The 26,379-nt window shown below is 39.0% G+C and overlaps 2 protein-coding genes and 1 long non-coding RNA gene across 8 annotated transcripts in view; 2 read left to right on the forward strand and 1 right to left on the reverse strand.

Annotated features, from left to right (window-relative positions):
• SIAH1 (siah E3 ubiquitin protein ligase 1) overlaps positions 1–9,572 on the forward strand; it is a 33,267-nt gene extending 23,695 nt beyond the window's left edge. For 3 of the 4 annotated variants that reach the window (XM_077831493.1, XM_077831492.1, XM_077831494.1), the window contains exon 2: positions 7,650–9,572. In XM_077831493.1, coding sequence (XP_077687619.1) covers positions 7,652–8,500 — 849 coding nt within the window. In that variant the 5' untranslated portion in view covers positions 7,650–7,651 and the 3' untranslated portion in view covers positions 8,501–9,572. Of the gene's footprint in view, positions 1–3,154; positions 3,918–7,649 lie in introns of those variants that run through there. The other variant, XM_077831490.1, reaches the window with a different exon arrangement.
• A 4,572-nt stretch (positions 9,573–14,144) lies between these two features.
• The window catches only part of LONP2 (lon peptidase 2, peroxisomal), a 93,257-nt gene continuing 81,022 nt past the window's right edge, over positions 14,145–26,379 (reverse strand). The window contains exons 14-16 of one of the 3 annotated variants that reach the window (XM_077831489.1): positions 23,904–24,094; positions 17,767–17,997; positions 14,145–14,414 (exon numbers count right to left, since the gene is read on the reverse strand). In XM_077831489.1, coding sequence (XP_077687615.1) covers positions 17,776–17,997; positions 23,904–24,094 — 413 coding nt within the window. In that variant the 3' untranslated portion in view covers positions 14,145–14,414; positions 17,767–17,775. Of the gene's footprint in view, positions 14,415–14,875; positions 17,998–23,903; positions 24,095–26,379 lie in introns of those variants that run through there. The other 2 variants (XM_077831488.1, XM_077831487.1) reach the window with 2 other exon arrangements.
• The window catches only part of LOC144273034 (uncharacterized), a 42,975-nt gene continuing 30,937 nt past the window's right edge, over positions 14,342–26,379 (forward strand). Inside the window, exon 1 of the long non-coding RNA XR_013347714.1 lies at positions 14,342–14,428. This is a non-coding gene — a long non-coding RNA (uncharacterized LOC144273034). The remainder of the gene's footprint in view (positions 14,429–26,379) is intronic.

A 26,379-nucleotide genomic window follows, 5' to 3' on the forward strand; every position in this document is an offset into this window, starting at 1 on the left:
GTGACTAAAGAGATTGAAGTGTTCTCTGACTGGTTTTTGAATGTTATAATTCTTGACATCTGATTTGTGTCCATTTATTCTTTTATGTAGAGACTGTCCAGTTTGGCCAATGTACATGACAGAGGGGCATTATTGGCACATGATCGGTTTTGGGACCAATCTTATTTAATCTTTTTATTACTGACCTCGGCACAAAAAATGGGAGTGTGCTAATAAAGTTTGCGGATGATACAAAGTTGGAAGGTATTGCCAATTTAGAGAGTGACCGGGATATCATACAAGAAGATCTGGATGACCTTGTAAACTGGAGTAATAGTAATAGGATGAAATTTAATAGTGAGAAGTGTAAGGTCATGCATAGGGATTTAGTTATAAGCTGGGGACGCATCAGTTAGAAGTAACGGAGGAGGAGAAGGACCTTGGAGTATTGGTTGATCACAGGATGACTATGAGCTGCCACTGTGATATGGCAGTGCAAAAAGCTAATGTGGTCTTGGGATGCATCAGGCAAGGTATTTCCAGTAGAGATAAGGAGGTTTTAGTACCATTATATAAGGCACTGGTGAGACCTCACCTGGAATACTTTGTGCAGTTCTGGTCTCCCATGTTTAAGAAGGATGAATTCAAACTGGAACAGGTACAGAGAAGGGCTATTAGGATGATCCGAGGAATTGAAAACCTGTCTTATGAAAGGCGACTCAAGGAGCGTGGCTTGTTTAGCCTAACTAAAAGAAGGTTATGGGGAGATATGATTGCTCTCTATAAATATATCAGAGGGATAAATACCGGAGAGGGAGAGGAATTATTTAAGCTCAGTACCAATGTGGACACAAGAACAAATGGATATAAACTGGTCATTTGGAAGTTTAGACTTGAAATTAGATGAAGGTTTCTAAGCATCAGAGGAGTGAAGTTTTGGAATAGCCTTCCAAGGGAAGCAGTGGGGGTAAAAGACCTGTCTGGCTTTAAGATTAAACTCGATAAGTTTATGGAGGAGATGGTATGATGGGATAACATGATTTTGGCAATTAATTGATCTTTAAATATTCATGGTAAATAGGCCCAATGGCCTGTGATGGGATGTTAGATGGGGTGGGATCTGAGTTACTACAGAGGATTCTTTCCTGGGTATCTGTCTGGTGAATCTTGCCCATATGCTCAGGGTTCAGCTGATAGCCATATTTGGGGTTGGGAAGGAATTTTCCTCGAGGGCAGATTGGAAGAGGCCCTGGAGGTTTTTCGCCTTCCTCTGTAGCATGGGGCACGGGTTACTTGCTGGAGGATTCTCTGCTCCTTCAAGTCTTTAAACCACAATTTGAGGACTTCAGTAGCTCAGACATAGGTGAGAGGTTTATCGCAGGAGTGAGTGGGTGAGATTCTGTGGCCTGCGTTGTGCAGGTCGGACTAGATGATCATAATGGTCCCTTCTGACCTTAATATCTATATCACATTGGTAGATGTGCAGGTGAACGTGCCTCTGATAGTGTGGCTGATGTGATTAGGCCCTATGATGGTGTCCCCTGAATAGATATGTGGAGACAGTTGGCAACGGGCTTTGTTGCAAGGATAGGTTCCTGGGTTAGTGATTTTGTTGTGTGGTGGCTGGTGAATTTTTGCTTCAGGTTGGGGGGCTGGCTGTAAGCAAGGACTGTCCTGTCTCCCAAGATCTGAGAGTGGTGGGTCGTCCTTCAGGATAGGTTGTAGATCCTTGATGCGTTGGAGAAGTTTTTGTTGGGGGCTGAAGGTGATGGCTAGTGGCGTTCTGTTATTGTCTTTGTTGGGCCTGTCCTGTAGTAGGTAACTTCTGGGCGTCTGGCTCTGTCAGTCTGTTTCTTCACTTCAGCAGGTGGGTATTGTAGTTGTAAGAACGCTTGATAGAGATCTTGTGTTTGTCTCTGTCTGAGGGGTTGGAGCAAATGCAGTTGTATCGTAACCTCTCCAATGCATCATCAAAGATCTACAACCTATCCTGAAGGACGACCCATCACTCTCTCAGATCTTGGGAGACAGGCTATTCCTTGCTTACAGACAGCCCCCCCCCCCCCCCCAACCTGAAGCAAATACTCACCGGCAACCACACACCACACAACAAAATCACTAACGCAGGAACCTATCCTTGCAACAAAGTCCATTGCCAACTGTGTCCACATATCTATTCAGGGGACACCATTATCGGGCCTAATCACATCACAGACTCCAATGAGAGACTGTTGAATTGGAACTAATTTGCAAACTGGATACAATTAATTTAGGCTTGAATAAAGACTGGGAGTGAATGGGTCATTACACAAAGTAAAACTATTTCCCCATGTTTATCCCCTGCCTGCCGACTGTTCCTCGCAGGTTCTTGTTAACTGCTGGAAATGGCCCACCTTGATTATCACTACAAAAGGTGTCTCTCCACGGCGACTCCCCACCCCCCCTGGCTGGTAATAGCTCACCTTACCTGATCACTCTCCTTACAGTGTGTATGGTAACACCTACTGTTTCATGTTCTCTGTGTATATAAATCTCCCCACTGTACTTTCCACTGCATGCATCCGATGAAGTGAGCTGTAGCTCACGAAAGCTTATGCTCAAATAAATTTATTAGTCTCTAAGGTGCCTCAAGTACTCCTGTTCTTTTAGCCTTTATGTAGGAAGTTTTAACAGAACAAATCATTACCACCCAAGAGTCAGAAGCAAAACAGTAAAACTAATGTTTACTGGCTTGTGTGGCACAAGATTTACTAGCATGTCTCACTGGTGTCTTGTTTTACATGCTTTAAATTTTTAGTCAATTTTTAAAAGTGGATTTATAGATTAGAATGTAATTGTTACACATAGGCATGCAAAATTGAGACTGTAGTTCTGTATAAGCTTGTTAGCTACTCTCAGTAGTAATATTCACATACAGGAAAAACAAGAAATGAAGTTGTCAGCTGTTGGAAACAGCTTACTCGCTTAAAATTCAGCAATTTATTTTATATTGGGCAGTTGACGTAGCTTCTAAAATTAGCTACGACCGGAGTTTCCAGCGCATTATAGGTAGGGGACCCATCCATTCTTTCCCGGCGTTTCTGAATGTTTGTGTTTTGCTGACTGCACAGCGAGCTTGGTTGATCACATGAGGTTGATATGCCTGGGTGGCTTCCTGGGCTGGGGGGGAGGGAAGGCAGCACGCAGGAGCTGCAGTCTGATTTCTCCGCCGCCTCCTTTTTCTGTGCGCCCGGGCTGGTGCTAGGAGGAGCTCGAACAGAGCAGAGAGACTACCAACCTTTTGGCAGCAAATGGCTTTTCCACAGGAGACAACGCACAGGACTCAGGAGTTCACCCTTCTGCCTGTTACTCTGGCTTTGCAGCCCTCTCTCCTCGGCCTGGCTGGAGCTACGCAGAGCTGGTGGCAGCGTGTCCGTAGCCAGATCCTTCTCATGGGCGCTCCGTAGCTCTGCAGCCGAGGGAAAGGAAGGCGTCTGAAGCAGAGCTTCCTTTGCTAGGCAGCAGCCGGAAGAGTTTGGGAAACCATTTTAGGGAGACTTTCTGAAGAGTCTTTTGTGTGTGACAGGTCCTAACTGGAACAGATCGGACAGAGCTGTTCCCTTCTTCCTCAGAACCCCCTGTGGATTATTAAAGAAACTTCACGTGGGGGAGTTGGCTAGATTTCTGCCTACTGCGCTGGAGGTTTTAGTGCTCCGTTTGCGTGATTCTCTCGCATGAAAGTAGCCCCCCTCTGGTATCGCTCCAGGTCTGTCTGTCCTCAAGCCTCATGTTACCAGGAGGGGCCTCTGTTATGAGTTGTTTCTGTTTCTATGGGGAAACGTAATGAGCTGTTTCACTCCTCATGACGGGGAAATCTGCCTTGAGCTTTCTGTATTCGTGGAAGGGGGGAGTCCTGTTTACATCATGTTTGCCAGGAAGTAAAACCAGCAAGAGAAAAGGTATTTTTTAAACCTTCTGTGTTACAACTTACGAGGTGCACCATGTTAAGCCTGCTATCTGGGATTTGGGAGTCTCCAGTAGATTCAGGCATTGAAAACAAAATAATTTCCCTGCTCTGCAGTTTTGGGAATAACTTAGGTTTGTTTTTCCAGCAGGTTGATACACTGGTTCAACTTTTGGTTCAATGATGGAACATTTTTTCTTGATGCAGAATTTAAAGATCTTAGAAGTATATTCCCCCCCCCTCCCCTTTTTATGTACTTCAGTTTCTTTCTGCTATTATTTAAACCTGGTAAAATATTTTAAGATACATTTTTATGTTAAACCACATGCAATAATATTTTTGGTGGTGACTCGCTAAGTACCTTAGTTTCTCAGTGTTGCTTAGAGACCAGCTTCCCACCCCCACAGTGAGAAAGGACTGGTATGGGATAGCACCCAAAATAGCAGGTGTTGCATATATTTTCACCTGACACCAGTTTGCTGTCCTGGCAGTTGTATTACAGTTTCTGTAACTGCAAAAGAAGCTTTTAAACAATTTTTTCAACTTTCTCTACATACTTTTGACTGTTTTCCAGTTATCTGTTTGCTTGCTTTTGGTGGAAAAAATATAGCAGGTTAGCATAAAATGTAGGTATGACCAAAAATGTAGGCTTTAGAGAGTAAGCTTATGAAAATAAACTTGAACTTCTCCTTTCTCCATTATTTTGTATTACTACTGTTTCCTGCTTTTTCCATGGTGATGAGGTGGACAACAGAAGGGGCTTTGGATGGGTTTTGGCTCCTCCAGCTGGGACATGGGGCAATAGTCTGTGTACATGGACCAATCCCTAATCAGCCTGTTACTCTAGCTGGCTCTATGAAGGGCAGTTAGCTATTTGAAAGGCCATATTTGTTCTGATGGATGTCTTGTTCTGAGATGGTGATTAAAACCATGGGTGGAGAGTGTGTGATGGGGAATCTGCCTGTGAAAACTTATCAATGCCATTTGATTTGATGAACTCTAATTGTAACCTGCAGGGTGGGATGGAGCCCCCGTTATGTATCAACTTTGTGTCCTGTGCTGAGAACCAGTTTGACCTCATACATGCTAGCCTGTTTGGAGGTGTGTTAACGCCTTTTGTAGATCTAACAACGGAAGCATAATCTAGACTGCTCCTAATGATTTATGGACTTGCTTTTATCCCCTGCCCATCCCTAAGAAACAGTGGTGTTCCGTACATGAACTCCGCATGGGGCCCTACACTGGGGCTCATGACCAAGACTAGGTTTATGAGAAGGGGTTGTGTGGACATGGGGACAACCAACAGCAGCAGCAAGAGGCCCTGGTCTTAAGACAAGGACATCTCCACCAAGCCTGAACTTGGACAGACCGTGACTCAAAAGATTCTTAGGACTAGTGAGGAGGATAGACCTTTGTTGGTTTTTCTGTAGATCTATAACTCTTCTGTTTTTTAAAAAGTGAGTGTGTGTGTGTGTGTGTGTGTGTGTGTGTGTGTGTGTGTATTAAGAAGTTCCTTTCCAAACATTGTGTGTTGGTCCCTGAAGGGTATAACTAGACACACCAGAGTGCACCCAGCCTGATGGACTCTAGATGGAATGGATCTAATAAGCAACTGAGAAGAGAGTGGGAGATCAGGAGGGCTAGGGCTCTCGTTTCAGGGTCTGGGTGGCTGCATTCAAGAAAAGTGTCAGACATGGGGTCTGCATCTGAGGAGTGTTCTTGGGTGTCCCAAAGCCAGGAATAGTGATTAGGCATTACCCAAACCCTTGGAGCTTAGCATCCCATAGGATTTGGCAGTTGGATCCCTTACGACTAGTGTCTGTTTAGAGAGAGAAGGTCTTGCAGGACTAGACTGGATTGTGACAGAGATCTTCTCTCTCCCTGCAGCTCCTTCCCCCCCTTGCCTCTGCTTCAAATAGGAGTGCCTCGTAACAAGAAAGCAGCAGTCCAGACATGCAAGTATTGCTGTCAGGTAGCCACAGGAATCAATTTAAGACCATAATGGTAGAATCTAGTTTGGCTCAGCCTATCTACTGTCACTGGGGAACCAATCATGGATTGCAGACAGTCCTATACTTCAACACATTAGCAGCCTAATCTGGCATAGTAAAGTCTTTGGGCTCTAAATAGGTACACTGGAAGGGGAGGCACTTCAAGTAGTTGAAAGTTTAGTGTGGAGTCAGGCCCAATGGTTAGATGGCAGTTTTAGGATTCTTTTCTCCGTCCCTTCTGGAGGCACAGGAGACTAGCGCAAGGCTAGTTTTTTCACAAACACTATTGGCTACTTCCATAGGTATGCATGTATTTTATAATTTAGAGTTGCATCTGTTGATTCTTCGATATGCGTTGTTTTGTCATCCTCACAAAGGTGTTTCAGGTCTCTGAAGAGAACTGCTAGAAACAACTGAATAGCTAAAAAAACTGAAGAAAAACTTACAACTAAAATGTGTGTGGTAACCCCAAAGAAAAAATTTAAATGTCAGTCAAATGAATTAAACATTTTTTTTTTCTGGTTTGGTAAACATTAAAATAGTAAATCTGTCTCACAGATTAAAGGAGTTCTTGCTTTCCTAGCTAAACAGTCTCTTCTGTATATGTAGGGAAGTGTATCTTTTATTGACACATCTGCTGAATATAGTTTTTCCCAAGAAAAATTAAAATAGTTTGTCTTCCCAAATGCCTATCCACTAGGGTTGTATTTTCTGAACTGAAAAAGTGTAGTAAAATGGACTTTAGTTTGTTGGATATTTTTTCTTACTAATAATACTTAGTTTGGCAAATACAGCATAAAGAACCTCTTCACCTTCTCAATGACATTCCACCTCAGCCTACTGAAACAACCTGCCCTAAAGACCAGAAAATTCTAAACAGCAGGGAAAGGGAGGGGAAAGGAGAAAAAAAAAGATGAAGGGGGTTAAGACCCTTTTTTGAAAAGAATATTGTTTTCTCTGAGAAAGTAGAGTCTCCTTTCACCTTTAGCATCAAGGGGAGGAGGAAAAAACAAAATCTAAAGAGCTAAATGGTCTGGCCTTTGGCTCATTTTCCAGCCAGTGCCTCACTTCCACCTGCATACTCACCTCAACATCAGGATTTTTCTACACATGTCCAGTAAGCAGAGTAAATGGCAGAAAGTTTGAATAGCAAGGTTTTCTTTGAGACGTTGCTTTTCACATAGTTCATATTGGCTAAATCTGAGGACTTTGAAAATATAGCTTTACTGTCATTAGTAGGATGGTTATTATAGAAGAATGCTTATGGTTAGAACCCTTTATTTTCGTGTGATCTAGGGTGTGATCTAGTCACTTGTTCTATATATCCAATATACACACCAAATACCTATTGTTCAGGAGTGCTTTTACTTTCTTTTTTCTCTCTCTTCAAGCAAACAGACATCCATTCTCAATCTTAAATTAGAAAATTTAACAGAATTTCTGTGTTCCTTGATCTCAACTTTGTAAAGTTGGCCAGCATGCAAGTATTTTACATCCTTTCCAGCTTTGCTCACATGCACTATAGCCACACTCTTCACATTTAATGAGTATCACGTTTGTTTTTGCTCCCTGTAGAAATTGTTTGTGAAATATACAATGTATTAAATGGTATGTCTAATTTTTTTTCCTCAAATAAAAATTAAAATCAACAATTACAGGGAAAAAACTCAGTTACGGAGATACAGGTGTACTGACACATTCTCTTGTATACTAACTCTGTTTTTCCTTCATTACAGAAATGAGCCGTCAGACTGCTACAGCACTACCTACAGGTACTTCAAAGTGTACACCATCACAGAGGGTGCCTGCTCTGACTGGCACTACAGCTTCCAACAATGACTTGGCAAGTCTTTTTGAGTGTCCTGTGTGTTTTGACTATGTGCTGCCACCTATTCTTCAGTGTCAGAGTGGCCATCTTGTTTGTAGCAACTGTCGCCCCAAGCTTACATGCTGTCCAACTTGCCGAGGCCCACTGGGTTCCATTCGTAACTTGGCTATGGAAAAAGTTGCCAATTCTGTACTGTTCCCATGTAAATACGCCTCTTCTGGATGTGAGATAACTTTGCCACACACAGAAAAAGCAGACCATGAAGAGCTGTGTGAGTTTAGGCCTTATTCATGTCCATGTCCTGGTGCTTCATGTAAATGGCAAGGTTCGCTGGATGCTGTTATGCCACATTTGATGCATCAGCATAAGTCAATAACAACACTACAGGGAGAAGATATAGTTTTCCTTGCTACAGACATTAATCTTCCTGGTGCTGTTGACTGGGTTATGATGCAATCTTGTTTTGGCTTTCATTTCATGTTAGTCTTGGAGAAACAGGAAAAATATGATGGTCACCAGCAGTTCTTTGCTATTGTACAGCTGATAGGAACACGCAAGCAAGCAGAAAATTTTGCTTATCGACTTGAGCTTAATGGTCATAGGCGGCGATTGACTTGGGAAGCAACTCCTCGATCTATTCATGAGGGAATTGCAACAGCCATTATGAATAGTGACTGTCTAGTCTTTGACACCAGCATTGCACAGCTCTTTGCAGAAAATGGCAATTTAGGCATCAATGTAACTATTTCAATGTGTTGAAATGGCAAGCAAACATTTTCAGGCCAGTGTTTAAAACAGTTGCATTTAATTTCGCAGAAACTAGGGTAACCATCTTTGACTGCCAGACACAAACTATTTGGTAGAGGGAGGCTAGATGTATACGAAGGTAAATAAAAGGAAAGGCTGTTAAATTACAGGAAGCAGTTGCATGTAGTAACACTAATATATTTAAAATAAGTCAACAGTAAACCACTGAAAATATATATACACCCAAAATGGGCATCTTTTGTATTAAGAATTGATTCTACAGGAAACGTTGTAAAATAGTTCTAAAAACTTGTTTGTAGATTGATTGTACTGTTGAAAAGGATACTGTTGTGTTTTTTGTTTGTTTGTTTTTTTTTCCTTTGACTGACAAGCCATGTTGAGCAGTCCGGTCTCTTGCCGCTGCTTTTCCCCCTTAAGTCACTACATAGTATTGCTGCTGTTTGTGTATATTTTTGTGTATTTGCTAATTTTTATTAACTTCTAGTTTTTCATTAAATAAATGACTTTCTTTTCTGTAATTCAGGTTTTCCTCCGTTTTGTACCTTTTAAAAATTAATTGCAGGTGTCATCTTTTGATATGCATAATTGCTTATGGTAAAACTTATACTTCTGTACATTTGGTAAATTAGTCTCTTCCCAGTAGTCCATTCATTGGTGATACTGTTCTTAATTCAGCTATTTTGTGAATGTATTGAATTCTAAAGGAGCAATTACATTGGAAGAATTATCAGAAAAACAGCTCCTTTAAAAACAGGCCTAGATGATGATGTATTTCGTTATACCTTCAAACAAAAGTGAGGAGTTATTGGGTAACATCCTAATTAAATACACTGAAAATTCAGGCACACTTTTTAAATTTAGAAACTTCAGACACAAACTCATGCGTGTATTTTGGTTTTGCAGTACAAGAAGGCATTGTCTTATGCAGTAATTGTAACTATAAAAACAGACCATTTAAAAAAAAAAAAAGGCAGTCTCAGAATACAATGTTTTTGGTCTTTTATAATTTTGTCATTAAACGAATACCTGGCAAACTAAATAAAAACTCTTGTTTTTTGCTTTAGCACGAAGTTTGACTAATTTAATATTCTAACTTAACTTTACTTGTAACAATCCGTGAGACAAAAGGATACCTGAACTAGAGAGAACCAACTTTATTTTCCTTAGTCATACTAATCTTGTATGTCATCCCACCATGTTAGTGATACGATGAACAGTGTACATCCAAAGGTCCATGCAATTCTCTTGCATTTAAAGGCATAAGTGGTATATTGGGGCCTTTTGCAGGTTGCAAGCAAGTTTGAGAAATTCATCTTGAATGTATGTCCATATACAGCACTAAGATGGTTAATGTAAAAAAGAAATAATATAAAAGAAAACTATTAAATCTCAAACTACGTTAAAGGTATCTCTTTGCCAAACTTGGTAATTGTGAACATATGCTGTTGGGAGAAGTAGGATGAATATTAGCTACTTTTTGTATAACATTAAAATACAATTTATTTACTATATATTGTCTAACTTTGTCAGAAATTGATCTATGTTAAGGCAACTCATTGAATTATTTTTGGTGCAGCGATTACACATTTTAGCCTGATGGGGCAAGTAGTCATACAGATAAGGAATGTGAACCAGTATAGACGTTTATAGACAAGCCAGTGCAGAAATAGTTCATTTTATATAGTTAAAGTAGTAAGCTTCAAATTGTGATGGTGCACTGTTCAAGAGGATTAAAAACTTAAGAAATATACTGGCATCTCATTTCTTCTTTGATCTCTAGTGGAATACTTGCTGTGTCAGTTTTCTAAATGCGGCCTATTTAATCTTACCTACATTTACCCCAATTCTGTTTTTGCTATACCATGAGATGTTTGGCTACAGCAGTTACAAGCTAGTGGCTGGTAGGTTTGAAATTAAGACTTTTTATTTAAATGTGTGGTTTCTCATTATTGAAACTTGCATTTCAATTCTAATTCTTTCAGAGGCTGTTGATAAATAGTGTGGACTAATTTTACATCCAGACTTTAGTTTGAGTAGTAGATTAACTCCTATTAAAATACATAGATTTGAGGCTTGCCTAAAATGAGTGAGTTAGGATGTTTTCTGTATTTTAAGAAATGGTAACTTCCTTAGATATTAAAAGTTCTATGTGATGGTATGGCTGGAACTGAGGAGATCACTGTATGTTCGGTTGATTCTAATACCTTCTCAGATCTTGTAATGGAATCCATAAAAGCTTTTGTTGTTTTAAGTTAGTGGAAGTCTCTTTAATTGGTGAGTCAGAATTGTGATTTTTAAGTATTCCTGATCTGTGTAATAAAATGTCATTTATTTTTAATGTAGGTTACTTTAGGTGGTTGTGACTTTGATTTTTATTTGCAATTACTTTTCTTGCTCTTAAGGAAACAAGGTATTGAACTTCCTAGTTTATTTTTATTTTTTAAGTTGTCCAAACACAACATTCAACAACCAGCTACCCCATTTTACCAATTTGGTCACAGTAGTCCAGGATAGGCAGCAGCAGTGAATGCTTCCACATACCACCTAGCCAGTAGTTGAAAGTAAAAAGGCAGCTACATTTTACACTCCTGCTTAGCTGTTTGCTGCAAATTACACCCACTTTACACATATTCATTGGTCTTTATACATGGGATACTCTAATTGTCAACCTTGCTTTGAGACTTTTAGGGATAATTATTTAAAAAAAAAAAAGCAGGAATTAGAGCATTTGCTTGGACCAAAGGTGCAAAGCCAAATACACATGGGGTGGGGTGTACAGTAGCATCTTGAATGCTTGTAATGCATGCTACAGGAGCTGGATCCTCTCTTTCCTTCTCCTGATTTGGCCAAGGAGCATTGCAACCCCTACCCTGGGGGAAATGACAATAGGAAATTTGCCCTTCTTTGCTTTCTACAGCTCTGAGTTACCTTGGCCAGTGATGGTCCTGGTCCTTGCTCTTGGCCATCGTTCTCTCCCCTGTGGACTCTGCAGTGGTGATTAGTGGGGTTTGGGAAGCTGGATTCACTGCTCAAGCTACTGACTGAATGTTGTGCTCCAGCTGTCCCAGGTAGACCTTGTTGGCGTAGTCCAGGGAGGTTAGAGCACAACATGCAGCCTGCGGCTTAGATGGTGAATCCAGCAGTGTCCCATTCCATTCAGAGTCACCCCAGCTTGCCTCTTAATAGAGCTCTCATTGTGCAGCCTATGTATATCCCACATGGGTGGTGGAAGAGAACACCCTCTCCTCTGTGGCACTATATGCTGAGTAGGGGTGAAGGGTACACATGCTCATTTTATGCATATGCTTCAGCTTGCAAAATTCATACATTTAAGCTGGGAGGGTAGGAGGAAGGATTACAAAAAAATAGGGTGGGCATCTGCGGTGTGATTCTTAAATTCACCTCTGAATTTCAGGGAAGGGTGCGGTTTTGTGTTGGGAGGGAATCTAGGACTCTAACATTTAAAAGACAAATTTCAATGTCATACATACAATTGTGTTTTGGGTTTAGTTAACAGAACAACTTCAGAAATGCTAACACAATAGTTTGAAAATAAGGCCAAGGTTCTTAAAATATATAAGAATAATAGGATACACCACTGTGCACCAAAAAGCATAACATGATGGGAAACTGTAAAGAGATGTTCATCTGTATTTTTCTGGCATAATGATTTAACTTCCTTGAACTAAAGATAGAGTGGCTTTAGAAGAGTATGTCAGCATAAGTGTAGCACTTCCATAAAATAGATGCTGCTGCTTGTACTTTTAATAGGTAAACAGGACATGAGAATCTTAGAGGCTTAATACTAACTTGGTTTATGGTTTGGGACCGTTCACAATTGAGTCTAGTTTAAGATAGACTTGAAAGGTCAGCTTGCAGTACTCCCCATAAACAGTTGCTCATACCAATGGGCAATTTTAAAAGATTTTACATTAACTGTAAACACAATGTATGCTATAGTGTAGTTAGTTACTTTCAGACTTTATCCTCCCTTCCCCCCGCCCCAACATTTAATGTCATTCATCAGACTGAATGGCTAAAACATGCTCATCAAAGAAAGTATAGAGTAAACTTTTTTTCTTTACTCTTATACAGTACGACATTAATGATCTATATTAAATATCGGTTGTACTAGCTACCACCAGATCTAAAATTTAGGGGTATTTAAAATGCCTGGAAATGTCATATTAGCAGTGACTATTTACATTAGAAAAGTTTACTTTATTCTAGTGGAAAAAGTGTGCTCAATTATCTTTATTTAAAATAATGAAGATTCTTCTCTATATTTTTTAATATACTTAAATAGTAAACTGTCAAACAATTTATCCTCAATCCAAATACCTGTTTGTGTGTGTGTTACTGCCATTAAAAAAAACAAATTGCAGGTGCATAGGCTTTGGGAAGTCAAATGGGAGCGTTAACATTCAATGTTTCTCTGTTCAGACATTCCTTGCATGCATTTGGTTATTTAAGATGTTAAGTTATTGTTTGCACTATGCACAGTGATATGTCTGTTATACAGAGTTGCCCATAACATTCCTATAATGGAAACTACTGTAATTCAAAGTGTTATCCAGATGAATTCATAATATAGTTCTGTTTAGTATAATGAATTTAACTTTTCAAAGCTATTCTGAATAAAATTTAATTGCTTCATACTGTGATGGGCCATCTACTTAGGAAAAATATTTGTTTTGAGGGAAGGATCAGCAACTGCAGCTTTGCAAGCCTGGTTCTCTTAGTCTGTGTGTGTAGTCAAAGTAGAAGGTTCTCAAAATGGCACTAGACCATACACCACACTACTAATAGCCAGCATTTGAGTATCAATTACAACTTCATTGAGGTGTTTAATGAATGTAAGTTGTGACTTTGGAAGGCCTTTACTGTTTGTGTCAAGAATAGTAAAAGCATGAACAGCAATAAATAAAATATAAGTGTCCTTAATGCAGAAAAGTGGACAGCTAAAGGTGGTGGTATGCATAACCTCAGTGTATTCAGCTATTTAGATATTAAAGGCTATGATTAGTGTTTGTTTAAAATCTTCAGTATTAGTATAAAGGACTTACATCTTTAAAGCACCAAAAAAAAAAAGGAACTTGTGTTCAACCACCACTAGCTTTCTAGGTCCCAGTCCCTCCCTGCTTATTTCTGAAAAATGCAGTACGTACTTCTACCAAGTTCAATGAAAATGAATGCACTTGCAGTTCAGCATAAACTATACAAATGTAATCTGTGTACAGAATTTCTGCTGGGCAATTCTAAATGTAGTTTTACAAATTGAGTGCATCTGTGAAACAAGTACAGTATGCAGGGGGTTGGATCACTCGGCTCTATGTGGACAATACCTCAGTGGCCTGTTGATATGGAAGCTGATAGAACTCTGTAGTCCCTTATTAGAAATAAACACTTTCTATATAAATCAACCAGTCACACAAAATATATCCATCCTGTGTAGAAGCTATGTACCCACCTTCTCACGGAAAAAAAACATGCTTGTTTAAATAGAAAGCTCCTCTGTCTTCTGACTTCCTGCTGCTCCTCTCACTACCAGGTAAGGGCTACTGCCTTGTCCCTCCATGTGAAAAAGGAGCAGCTGAGAGTAGGAAGCTTTCAGTTTCCTGCCTGTCCTGTGTAGAGTAGAAGGCTACAAGCTGCAGGACTACTTAGCACTAAAAAAATGGTAAAGGTGGCAGAGTTTTTTGTTTTTGTTTATTGGTGTCCATTATTGATGTGGTGATGTTAGCTATTTACATGTTTATAATACTTAGCACTTCACATACCTCAACTCTCACTGGAAGAATCTTCTAGCAATTTTTGGCACTTCCCTGCTTTGCAGAGCATTCCAGTGCACTTCTGAGGGCTCACTCACACCCAGGAAATAACTGGAATGATGGACCTTCCTGTTCTGGAAGTTCACAGGTAAGGAGAAACTGTCATATTTGTCTTAATGTAAAGATGCAATAAACACTCTTTAGCCTTGGTTTTTTAAGGCTGTATTTGAAAGCTTGTATTGTGGGCCCTTTACATGACAAGGGAAGATGAAGCCTTCTGAAGAAAGGGATTTTATACCTTTTAATATAATTAATGGATCAGTTCTAAGAATGCCACTGAACAAATGTAGGATTAGTCCTACTATGACCCACAGAAGGTTTAACAGATCTCTTTATACATATACAGAAACCAGTTGAAGCAAAATATTTTATAGTGTATGCTTCATTGTGATTTCCTATTATGGTATAGTTACCACCATCCCTTCACAAATTTGTTTTAGCAGACCCCCATTTGTCTTGAAGTCTCTCACCTTGTTACAATTTTATGAGCAGTGGTGGTATATTTCAAAACCAGTCATTCATTAGTAGAACTAGCTTGCAAGAAGTGATCAAACCTTTATTAATCGAATACCAAACTGAAAAATTAAGTTACAAAGATCAGCATTACTACAAGACTTTAATCTTTCTTTATGACCTAACATAAGGAAAATAACATTAAGAGACTCCTAGTCACAGAATATAATCATCTTCCCCATAATTTAAAACACATGTGTAGACTGAAGTTGGTAGCTTAAATTACAGCTGTCATATAAGAGGGTGGAAAAATACATGAGGTTAAGAGACTAATATGATTCTTTACAAAGGGTAGAGTGGTAAAGGAAACTAGAATTTGACAATTAAGGGTATACTCTTGTTCTGAAGTGTTTATATACCAACAACTACTAATTGAATTTTGGAGCTTTTAAAACACCAAATCAAAATGTTCCCTTTTCATTTGAGCATCCAGTTTTTCCACAAGGGAGATTTAAGGAGTCTTTCTTTGTATAAGCCTGACTTTTGTCCCTCCCCATGCAAAAAATCTACCTTTTTAAAAACTCATCTGATTTGTCAAATTTCTCATGACTGCTGCTCTGCCAGAAGAGTATGGTTTTAGAAATTCCAGGAGAGAATGAAGTCAAACACTAAACTGTTGGGAGACAAAAATTAAGAATCTTTGCATATTTTAAGAATCCTCTAACATCCTCTTCCAAAACTCTGCGTTAATTAAGAGGCCATAATTTCCAGTGGGGACTCACCCTTCTCTCCACTAGCATGTACACAATTTTGAATGTGTGAATAGGTATTAGTGCAGGGGTGGGCAAACTTTCTGGCTTGGGGGCCTCATCTGGGTATGGAAATTGTATGGTGAGCCATGAATGCTCATGAAACTGGGGGTAGGGGTGGGGCTAGAAATGAGGAGTTCAGGGTGAGGGAGGGGGATCAGGCTGTTGAGCAAAGCAGCTCCCAGAAGCATGTCCCCCCTCCAGGCAGCTCTTGTGCCCTGTCCTCAGGTGCCATCCCTGCAGCTCCCTTTGGCCAGGAACCACAGTAGCACACAGAGCTGCAGGGAGTGGGGCAAGCCCCTGGCCCCCAGCCAGAGCAGGGTAAACCCCTGACCCTGCTCCCCAGCAGGTGCTGAGGGCTGGATTAAATGGTCTGATGTGGGCTGTAGTTTGCCCACCCCAGTATTAGTGTGAGAAAGCCACCATACATGAATGGAGGCTATCTAGTGAAGGCTTAAAAAACAGCCTGTATGTTGGTGTTAGTGATTATTAGTACTTTGAAGCTAAAATTGCTCTGCATGGCCTGATCAATGTCCTCATCAGAATAAGACCATAAAGAGGAGAGAACAGTCTAGTGGAAAAAATCAGTGATGCAAATCAGGAAGTCAAATTCCACTCCTGGCTCTGCTGCACTGGGTGGCTTTAATGACTTGATCCTTATTTTATTCTTAAAGGTAACTCTCAAACATTTTATACCTCATGACATTCCTGTGAGAGATAATAATCATAACTCTTTTTCACAAGGGGAAAATAGGTTCAGATGTTTAATCTGCTTAACTGTCCTGCCATTCAGTGGCAAAGCCAGGCTTAGAACCTTATGCATAATGTGCTGGACACCACTTCTCAGGCAGATATCCCCCTTTTAATGGATAAATGATAAGACATGCTTCACAGAAGTGATTAATCAATATTTGTATGTGTTTTCCAATATGCTCTCCCACAAGTCTTTTCCTGACCTGCTTTTAGATTTAGTCTCCTATCTTTTTTCCTGTGGTGAAGGAGTAGTTTTGGTAGCATTCACTGGGTGAATATTTGTGTATTTTGACTGCAACTCTGGTTTGTGAAATCTTGTATTTTATTCCACATCTATGAGCACCTCCCCCAACGCAACTCCATTTCATTTATCACAGATATGTGTATTAAATATTTGTGCTGATTTAAGGTGAGAAACTAATTTCTCTCTAGTTAAGGAAGAGATGGGTCTTAAGTCAAATTTTAACCACTCTTCTCCCATACCTAAGGTAAGAGACCTGAAATTTTACCTATTGGAAAGTTTTAGCATGAGGTCCACAAATGCATCATATCAAATATTTCCTAGCTTTTTGCAAGTTAGTTTAAATATTAGCTGGATGTGTTAAAAATACACCACTGACCATTAAGATTAGGCACTTTAAAATAAGGCCTTGAGCCAAAAATGAACAAAATAGGGAATATAGGACACGAGCAATGGTATCTGAGCATAATGAAGGTGGTTATGGGGACTCGTGCTTTACATTTTTTAAATGAAACAACTCTGAAATTCTTGTTTTGTAATATTTTAACAAATGCATATTTGCAAGGTTTTTAGACAAAACATTAATGCACTTCAACTTTTTTGCTGGGAAAGTAAGCAGTATTCACTGATAGTTTTTCAGATGAGCTCAGTGCATTTATTTTAATTATATAAGTTATCCATATTAAACTTCATGTAACACATCTGTTGCCTGATCACTAGAGCTATCATTAAACCCATCTGTATACAGTAGTAACAAAACTAGAGCATCAGAGACATGAAGTATCTAGAGCAAAAGTGTTTAACGGGGTTAGGTGCTTTCGAAAAATATATCCCTAATCTTCACACTCTTGGTCTCTGCTTGGGTGTGCAAGCAGGTATGTGTACTCTCCTCCATTAATACCTGTACATGCTGCTGATAGAACTGGTATATATAAAATGTGTTTGATAAATTGGCGCATATAAAGTTGCAGGTACACTTTCTATTAGTAATAGTCAAGTAGAACTGGCATTGAGGCCCCACTGAAAGTCAAGCCTTAACTTTTAATGGGTGGCACAGCACATCACAGTGAGGCCTCAATACTTGCCCTCATGTTTTGTATCACTGCAGGTCACGTTTTTACCATCTGACAGTTGAATGAGAGTTTAATGTTGATGTACAGGATATCTCACCCAATCCGCTTAAAGTTTACTATTCAAGCGCTCAAGTCCGGTCTTGATTGAAAATCCCCCATCGAAAGCTGCATTCAGAACTTCATCCAGGCAGCTTGCCATAACAAAATTCAAATCCTGCCGCACGTTCATTGCAATCTCTTCAAGGTCTTTTTCATTTCTTTGAGGAATGATAATTCTCTTCAGTCCAGCTCTATGGGCTGCTAGGACTTTGTCCTTAATTCCCCCAACCTATTAAAAACCACACCATTTAAAAAAGTTATTTAGTTATGATGCTTTCGGCAAAGCAGTCACAAGTGGCATTTTGAATTAAATATTAAGTGAACAAAACAGGATTCCAGATGTGCATCCATAATTCATCATACTGAGAGCTTAAACTGCATGGACATACTTTTAATGGAATGTTTTTCTCCTAAAAGAAAAGGAGTACTTGTGGCACCTTAGAGACTAACCAATTTATTTGAGCATGAGCTTTCGTGAGCTACAGCTCACTTCATCAGATGCATACCGTGGAAACTGCAGCAGACTTTATATATACACAGAGAATATGAAACAATACCTCCTCCCACCCCACTGTCCTGCTGGTAATAGCTTATCTAAAGTAATCTTCAGGTTAGGCCATTTCCAGCACAAATCCAGGTTTTCTCACCCTCCACCCCCCCCACACAAATTCACTCTCCTGCTGGTGATAGCCCATCCAAAGTGACAACTCTTTACACAATGTGCATGATAATGAAGTTAGGCCATTTCCTGCACAAATCCAGGTTCTCTCACTCCCTCACCCCCCTCCAAAACCCCACCCCCATACACACACAAACTCACTCTCCTGCTGGTAACAGCTCATCCAAAACTGACCACTAAGGTGCCACAAGTACTCCTTTTCTTTTTGCGAATACAGACTAACACGGCTGTTACTCTGAAACCTGTCATTTTTCTCCTAAATCACTTTTTAGGAGAAGGTAAATTTGGAAGTGTGTGCCTTACCCATATGAGCTAAAAAGATTGCCAACAGGCATTTATTAAACTGCTAAAATGGGAAATATGATTAGTGTAAGAGGAAAAAACCTCATTGGGCCCACAAAGATTCCAGCTGCATAGCTGCAAGAATCTCAAACATGAGATCTCATTAATCTCTTACCCTCACATATATCCTTGCACCCATCAACATAGGAAAACACACTTCTAAAAAGGCATCAGTCTCTCTTATGATTCCCATTTTAAGGTAACACAAGGCTTGGCTGTGCCCTGCTGGACCCTCCAATCTCTGGCTGTTCTTTTCTATGCATGGTAAAGCACTGTGTATCTTAGTAACATTAACAATGGAAAGAAAGGCCACTGTTTGTTTCAGGTGTATCTGTCTCTCTCTACAGCTTACTCAGGGCTTGTCTACATGACAAAAGTTAGTGTGCGCCATGTAGACAAGCCTTTATTTTAAAAGTTATCCTTGTACAAAAGCAAAAAAACTTACCAAAAAAATGCTTATGCATACAGCTATGCTTTTCAAGCAGTTGAAAATACATACTGTAGCATATTCAAAATACAGCCAAGCATCCACTATAACTGTGAATCTCTATACTTGGCAACAAAATAGGTAGCCTCTCTATATGTTTAATGCAGTTTGTTCACAGAATCCAAAGAGGGATCATTCTGATTCACTAACAGGTTACTAGATTAAAATTTATAAAATTATTTCTGTCACAGTATGAAATCCTACAACTATAGAGTCATGAAATAACATCCACGTAAGCAGGACAGAAATCACCATTTATTGAAAAAGGGCCCAATTAATGTTTATATGAGATGCAAGAGGGTGGTGGTGGTGGTGGTGTATTTTCTTAGTTCATGAAAATAAACTAATTAGCATAGCAGAATGGAGAAATCTTGGATTGGATTTTCAAAAGCACCATAGTCTGAGGAGTACACATCACAAGACTGTTGTGCTACTATGTCACTTTGGCATGTGGTTTTGAAAATCCTTTTTGTATATGACTGTTTAAGAGCAGCACTCCCCCTTTTTAAGTCTCCTGTCTGGAGCTGTATAAACCTCATAATTTCACCTCTATTCCCACCTGCAAAATTTACAGAAACAGACACTTCACCATCCAAAGTAAGCAAGTTTTAAGATTAATGCAAAACTAACTTTGCTTTTCAAAGAGGTCTATTTTCCTACGGAAATGTGTATATGTACATGCCCCCAACAAAGAACCAGGTTCATTTTGAGTTTGTAGTGAAATGCAAAAGATGTGAATTATGAGTTCGGTTTTCTTTTGATTACAAGTATTTCATACTTCTCTCCCTCACCCCACCCCTCCAACCTATTCATGGCAACTAGGTTAATGTTTAAAGCAATCTAAAAAATATATATATATTAAACATCCAAATCAAGATGCTTTGATATGGTTTTACATCCTGTATTTTATAGAAAAGCAAGCAACCAAAAAGTCCCAGAAGCTAAAATTGAGAAATCCACTAAAAAGCAAATCAGAAGATAAAAAAAGTTCCAAGCTTCATCCGTAAAGCACCATTCTAAAAACTGAACTTCCACAATCCCTGTTCATCTTCCAAGAATGTTGATCTAACACTGGTGGGCAACCTGTGGCCCGCACGTAGCCCATCAGGGTAATCTGCTGGTGGGCTGCCAGCGGGAAGTGGTGCGAGCAGCGGCTGCCCACCACTGATCTATAAGGTACGTCTATGGTGCATTCTCCTTTTGGTGACATGTAGAATACGTATATACACCCCTAGCACAGGTATAAATGGCAGCATCATACTGCTTAGTCAAGTAGACATATCAGAACCTTCTGCTATGCCTCCCCTGTCTACACTGCTATTTTAGGCAGTATTGTGTCCCACTGCAGGGGCCTTTCCTCACCACAGAGAGCATCTGGAGCCTTTCCCTGTCCCAAGGAAAGACTCTGTCATCTCCCCTCTGGTTGAACAGCTGTAGCACACCATGTGAAGAGGAGACTGACTGCTCAGGGAGACACAAATTAAAGTAAAACCAATCCAAAAGAAAATATAGAGCTGGTTCAACAAACAAAGGAAAATGTCAACCATCAAAACTAGGAGAGCTAATATCTTTTATTGGACCAACTTCCATTAGCCAAAAGAGACAAGATTTTTGAGCTTACTCACAGCTCTTCAGGTCTGGGAAAGGAAGAAGAGCTCTATGTAAGCTCATCTTTCTCCATCAGAAGTTGGTCCAATAAAAGATATTACCTTGCCCACCTTGTCTTTCTAATACCTGGGACCAAGACAGCTACACTGACACTACAAACTACTATCAGAATTGTCAATATTTTGACAAACCAAACCAGAATTTTTCATAACTTTCTATTCTGTGAAAAGTTTGGGTATTTTGACTTTGTCCTGAAAGAAAAAAGCGTCAAAATATCAATTTCCTGCGTGACAGAAATTTTAATTTTAGACCAATTCTAGTGATATGTGATCTAGTATCTTGTAACATCTGGGAGACGTTTTCATAGATTACAGTGATGCCCTTATAGAGCAACGGAAGTGTTCTCTCTCAAATTCTACCACCATGCTACTCATACTATTCGGCGAGAAGAAACATTAGCTACTTTTTTTCCTCTGTAAATGACAAAGTCTAATATCTAGAAAGTTACTTGCTCAGTACAAAGAAGCACCATAAATACTATAATAGTTAGTACCAAGATAAGGTACAGTTCAAACTACCATTCTGAAGTAAAGATTAGCCATTATTAACCAAAACTGAAATTAACTGAAGTTTCTATTGAAAATGTAACTTTGCCATTATAGTCAAATATCTCTGACAATCACCACAGTTAGCAAGGAAGATGACATAAAAAACAGTGGATTACATGGATTACCATTCTAAACACACCACAGCATAAGTATTTAAATTGTTTTGTGTGCAAGTCATAGGTCTGATGTCAAACAAGTTCATGTGCATGTAATCTTAAGAATTTGTATATACAAGTAATGTATGCAATTATCTGTCTTTCCTTCCATAACAGCAAACATAAGGACTTGACGAGTAGCTTTTCTGAAATGCTCAAAATGTGTTAGTTGAAGTTGTTACTGGAATTAAGAAGCCAGATCCCCAGCTGCTGTAAATTGATGTGGTTCTGTGGATGTCAATGAGCTTCTTTAACTTATAGCAGTTAAGGATAAGGCATTAAAGAGTATTCCTTGGATACAAATCAACGGGTTTTTTAACAGGCCATTCTTTGCTTAGGAAAAAGTTAAAAAATAAAGTATTCCAGATGGGAAAGTGAAAACAAAGAATGGACTTAGGTTGGCAGTCTTATAAATCCTAAACTAATGCAAGTCCTTGAGAAGGAGACAGGAGAGAGCTTCCTTTTGCTATGATGAAGCAGAGTTAGGAGAGCGTAAAATTAGTATTCTGTATTTTTAATACCAAAATAAAGCCAAACACAATCCTGCTTTTTCACACAATAAAAACAGGGTCCTGTCTTGCTAACTCTCACAATCTGCCATAAGGCGTCCTACTATGTGAAGTCCTTTTGAATCCAACGGGATGCTCATGTGAGTGTCAGCAGTATTCTGGACCCTCAAGTGCCAGTTTTCAGAAAGGATAGTTATTTCTCCAAAACAGTTAATATGGGCATGTGTTTGTGGTCTGCACTTAATGACCTGGCCAAAAAAACAGTTATACTGTGCCAGATGTCTCATGTTATTTAAGGTGCAACAACCCTATTCAATTTAGTAATCTGAATTAAGCCTACGATGACATACCTGAATTACTGCAACACCCTCTTCTCGAGTGCGAGCCTTGACAAATGCAGTGTTGCCCTGGTCATTTCCACTCAGAATGCTGCTATAAAGATCATTCTCTGAGCCTGTCACATGTCCAACATACATAAGTGGCTTGTCTTCACTTTCAAAGCCCTTCACAACATGTCCCCCACCCTATTACCTCTTCTGAGATGTCAACTCCTAGCTCTGATCAGCCCACGATGCCAGCCTCCATTGCCTACTTGTTTTGTGGCTTTTTTGATGCTGCCGCTCATGCTTGGAGGTGCTCTCCCTAAATAGCCACAAATATACTCCACTCATTATTCTAATTCAAATCCCTCTAGCTCTCTGATGCCTACAAAACTTAACCATGATTAGGCTGCTTGTGTGCTGAGCCTAACCTCTCATGCTGACCAATATTGCCTCATTATTTCCTTGAATTCCCATCCGTCTGTCTGTCTGTAGCCACCTGTTGTGTTTTGTCTTATGGTTACATCTTAAGATCTTCGGAGCAGCAAATGTCTTTTTGTTCTGTTTGTACAGTGGGGACTAGAGCTCCAAAGTACTATGATAATACAAAAAAACCCAACACATAATGGATGTTTTTGCCCTGCCCTCCTAATTGCATGTTTTAAGGTAGTTTTTAAATTGTGAAAAATACTGTTCTCACATTGAGCAGTACAGATCTATAACTAAATTACAGCCAACTTAACTTCATTCTTTACACATAGTTGCTATAATTATGTTCATAAAGAGCTTAGGGCTTGACTAAAGCCAGATTTTACCTACACTGTACTCAACACTATGGGGGAAGAAAAGCGTTTGTGGTTTAGGTTGAACTTCTGCCCATACCCATAGCACATCTGCATATTTTATGCTAATTGTACAAATAAACTATGCTATTATCACCGGAGTCTAATCCTCGCTCCATGGACTACAATAATAAAAATACCCTGTCAATAGCAATAATTTGATTTTTTTTTCCCCCAGGAACTAAAGCTTTTTAATTTGCAACACACATGTAGGAAATGTAAATGGATATTATGAATTTTAGGAAGTATTAGAAAAGGAAATGTGTACTTGTAAAAATAATAAATCAAAGTTATCTGTTCCACTGAAAATATCACCCATATACTAACAAATTTTTCATGCAAATTGCATAAAATCAGGTAACTTTCATAGTGTATATCTGGATGTGAACTAAGACTTTTCTATGCATCTGTGCTAATTATACTGAAAGACAATATCCAGGAATGAACTGTAGCAAGATAACAAGGTTTATACCTGGGTAAGTAACTATGAAGAAAATTACTACTTCATCTTACAGAGGGGGCATAAAGAGGAAAAAACCCACAGTGCTATCTTAATATAGGTTAACTTTTCCAAATGAGACTTACTGGAAGAACAAGGCCTCTTAGTGTAATTTCTCCAGTCATTGCTACATCTGAACGCACCAGCCTCCCACTGAAAAGTGAGGCAAGACAGGTTACTATGGTAACTCCAGCAGATGGTCCATCTTTTGTGACGGCTCCAGCTGGGAAGTGCAGATGGATGTCGGTGTTGTCAAGGAGATCAAAACTTCCAGAAGCTTAAAGAAAAAAAGAATGGTTTTGAATGTGGAAAATTCAAACCTGTGTTGTTCCTGGTCTTTGTTCTAAAAAGGCATGGGAGAAGTAGAATTATTAGCAAATGCATTATATGAAAACAGTATACTTAAAAATGGGGGGGGGGGGGGGGTAGAGCACCCTGAAAACACCCCCCCCCCAAGTGAAAACACTACCTTGCCCCACGAAAATCTAAACTTTCCTAGGCCAAAGGTGGCTTGCTATCTATATTAATCAGGATAAAAATCTAGGATTTTCTGGAAAAAAAAACCTAGATATTTTTAAGGCCTAAACTTATTACAATCTCTTAAAACACTTAAGTAGAAATAAATATACTGAATCCATGAGCTTTCATCAAAAATTTTGAGTTAAAGGCTGATTTTCTATATAAAGAATTAATCAGGGGTAAAATATCTAACTTTTGAGGTCAAGCATTATAAATTGCATAATAGCCATATATCACAGTAAGGGCTTGATCCTGTGGGGTACCCAGGGGCTGTGCCACTGGATTCAGGAGACTGGCAAAGTCATCACCAGCAGTGGGACCTGGCCTCTGACTCCGAGCGACACTTTCATGTATCTCATCAGGATCATCCACTGAGCCTACGTGGGTGGTCTAAACCTTCTATTTCATAGCTGCTCCCTACCTGAGCTCTGATTGGCTTATTTTACAATATAAAAGAAAGTCACTAGCAAAGCACCTGGAACCAGAGTTTGTTGAAGCGCAAAACCAGCTTTTGACAGCAATAGCCTCTTCTGCAGGCACAAAAAGAATATTTTCTTCATTTATTCAAAGTTGAAAAATCAACTGGAAGTTGAAAAAGTAGGAAAATCACTTCTTTTTCACTTCCAATCAATAAAAATGAGGGAGGGCATGACATCTGCTAGTTTTAAAAGTCTGAAGGACAGCCTAAATAACTTAGAAGACTGTTTCATTTTCAAGAAACATAGGCAAGTAGGAACTCCAGCTCCAGTCACTTTCATTTAGGTATATTTGAAAATTTTCCCAGGCTGACTTGAAACAATCAGTTTAATTCACTGACTAAAGTAATACCTCTGATAACAAATCATTTAGCTGTAGATGTGTACCACCTTTTGAGAAGAGAAATTTAGGTGTCCAAAACAGTTAAGGTTGTTTTGTTTAATAAAAATAAATTCTGTCCTGTTCTGTGTTTAATTAAATTCCAGTTACCATTCTAATTCAGCGCAACACAAACCATGAACAAAAAGTTAATTATCTAATATATAAGCAATAATATACCATTCACTTTTTCTAATATACTAAAATCGTACAATTAATAAGAATCTGAAAATATTAAGCTATAAAAGTGCTTAAATAAATGTATATAGTTATAGCATATCCTCTTAGCTAGCAAAAAAATGAACCAAATCTAGTGTAAAGGCTGTAAAGTGTAGTTAAAGTCTACTTAGCTGTAAATCAACATGTTTGAATGGTTATAACAACTAATGAGAAAAAGCACCTTGTTTTAGCAAATAACTGAACAAATGGAAAAAATTATTAAAATCATTTAAATCGAGACATTTCACTTAATTTAAAATTGCCTTCATATAAATCAATCCACCCTGATACTAAATTCCTAGACAAAAAATATAGTCAAGAATGAATTAAGATTGTAAATAGTTCTACTTACAAAAATTTTTAAATGTTAGAAGTCAGGAAATTCAGAGCATTGGTTAAAACTCAAACATTTAAAAGTCAGGAAACTAGAACATGGAATCAGTAAAGGACTAATAATTTCTGGAAATAGTTATAGGTTCAAAATAAACCTTGACTGTAATCTGTACCCCAACCATCTTTCAACTATGGACCAGAGACTTCACAACTCCAGAGAAAATGGCTTGTGTACCTGTAAACTAATCTCACCCTTTATGAAGATCTGAATAAAGTCTACATTTTCCCCTTGCCCTTCTGGTATAGGACACAGAACACCATCTCTTATTATCAATAGAGCTCTGCTTCTATTTACCACTCTACCTGATATACCCTCTAAAGATTGTGTGTTGTAGCCAAGCCAGAAATTGTTCATTTGGTCCTTGGACGCTCTGCTGAAACTACCAACAGGAGGTCTGTTAGTCCTGTTTATTATGTTGGTTTTACTATTTGGCTACTCAGCTCCCCAGAACAACAGATCACCAAACCATGCTGCAGTCTTCTAGAACTTTTGATTTTTTTGATTAAATCATACAAGATTTAAAACTCATTTTCATACTAAAGTCTTTTTTCAGGCTATTGATGGATAAAAGATGC

The sequence above is a fragment of the Eretmochelys imbricata genome, chromosome 12 (assembly GCF_965152235.1).
Source record: "Eretmochelys imbricata isolate rEreImb1 chromosome 12, rEreImb1.hap1, whole genome shotgun sequence".
Taxonomy (NCBI): domain Eukaryota; kingdom Metazoa; phylum Chordata; order Testudines; family Cheloniidae; genus Eretmochelys; species Eretmochelys imbricata.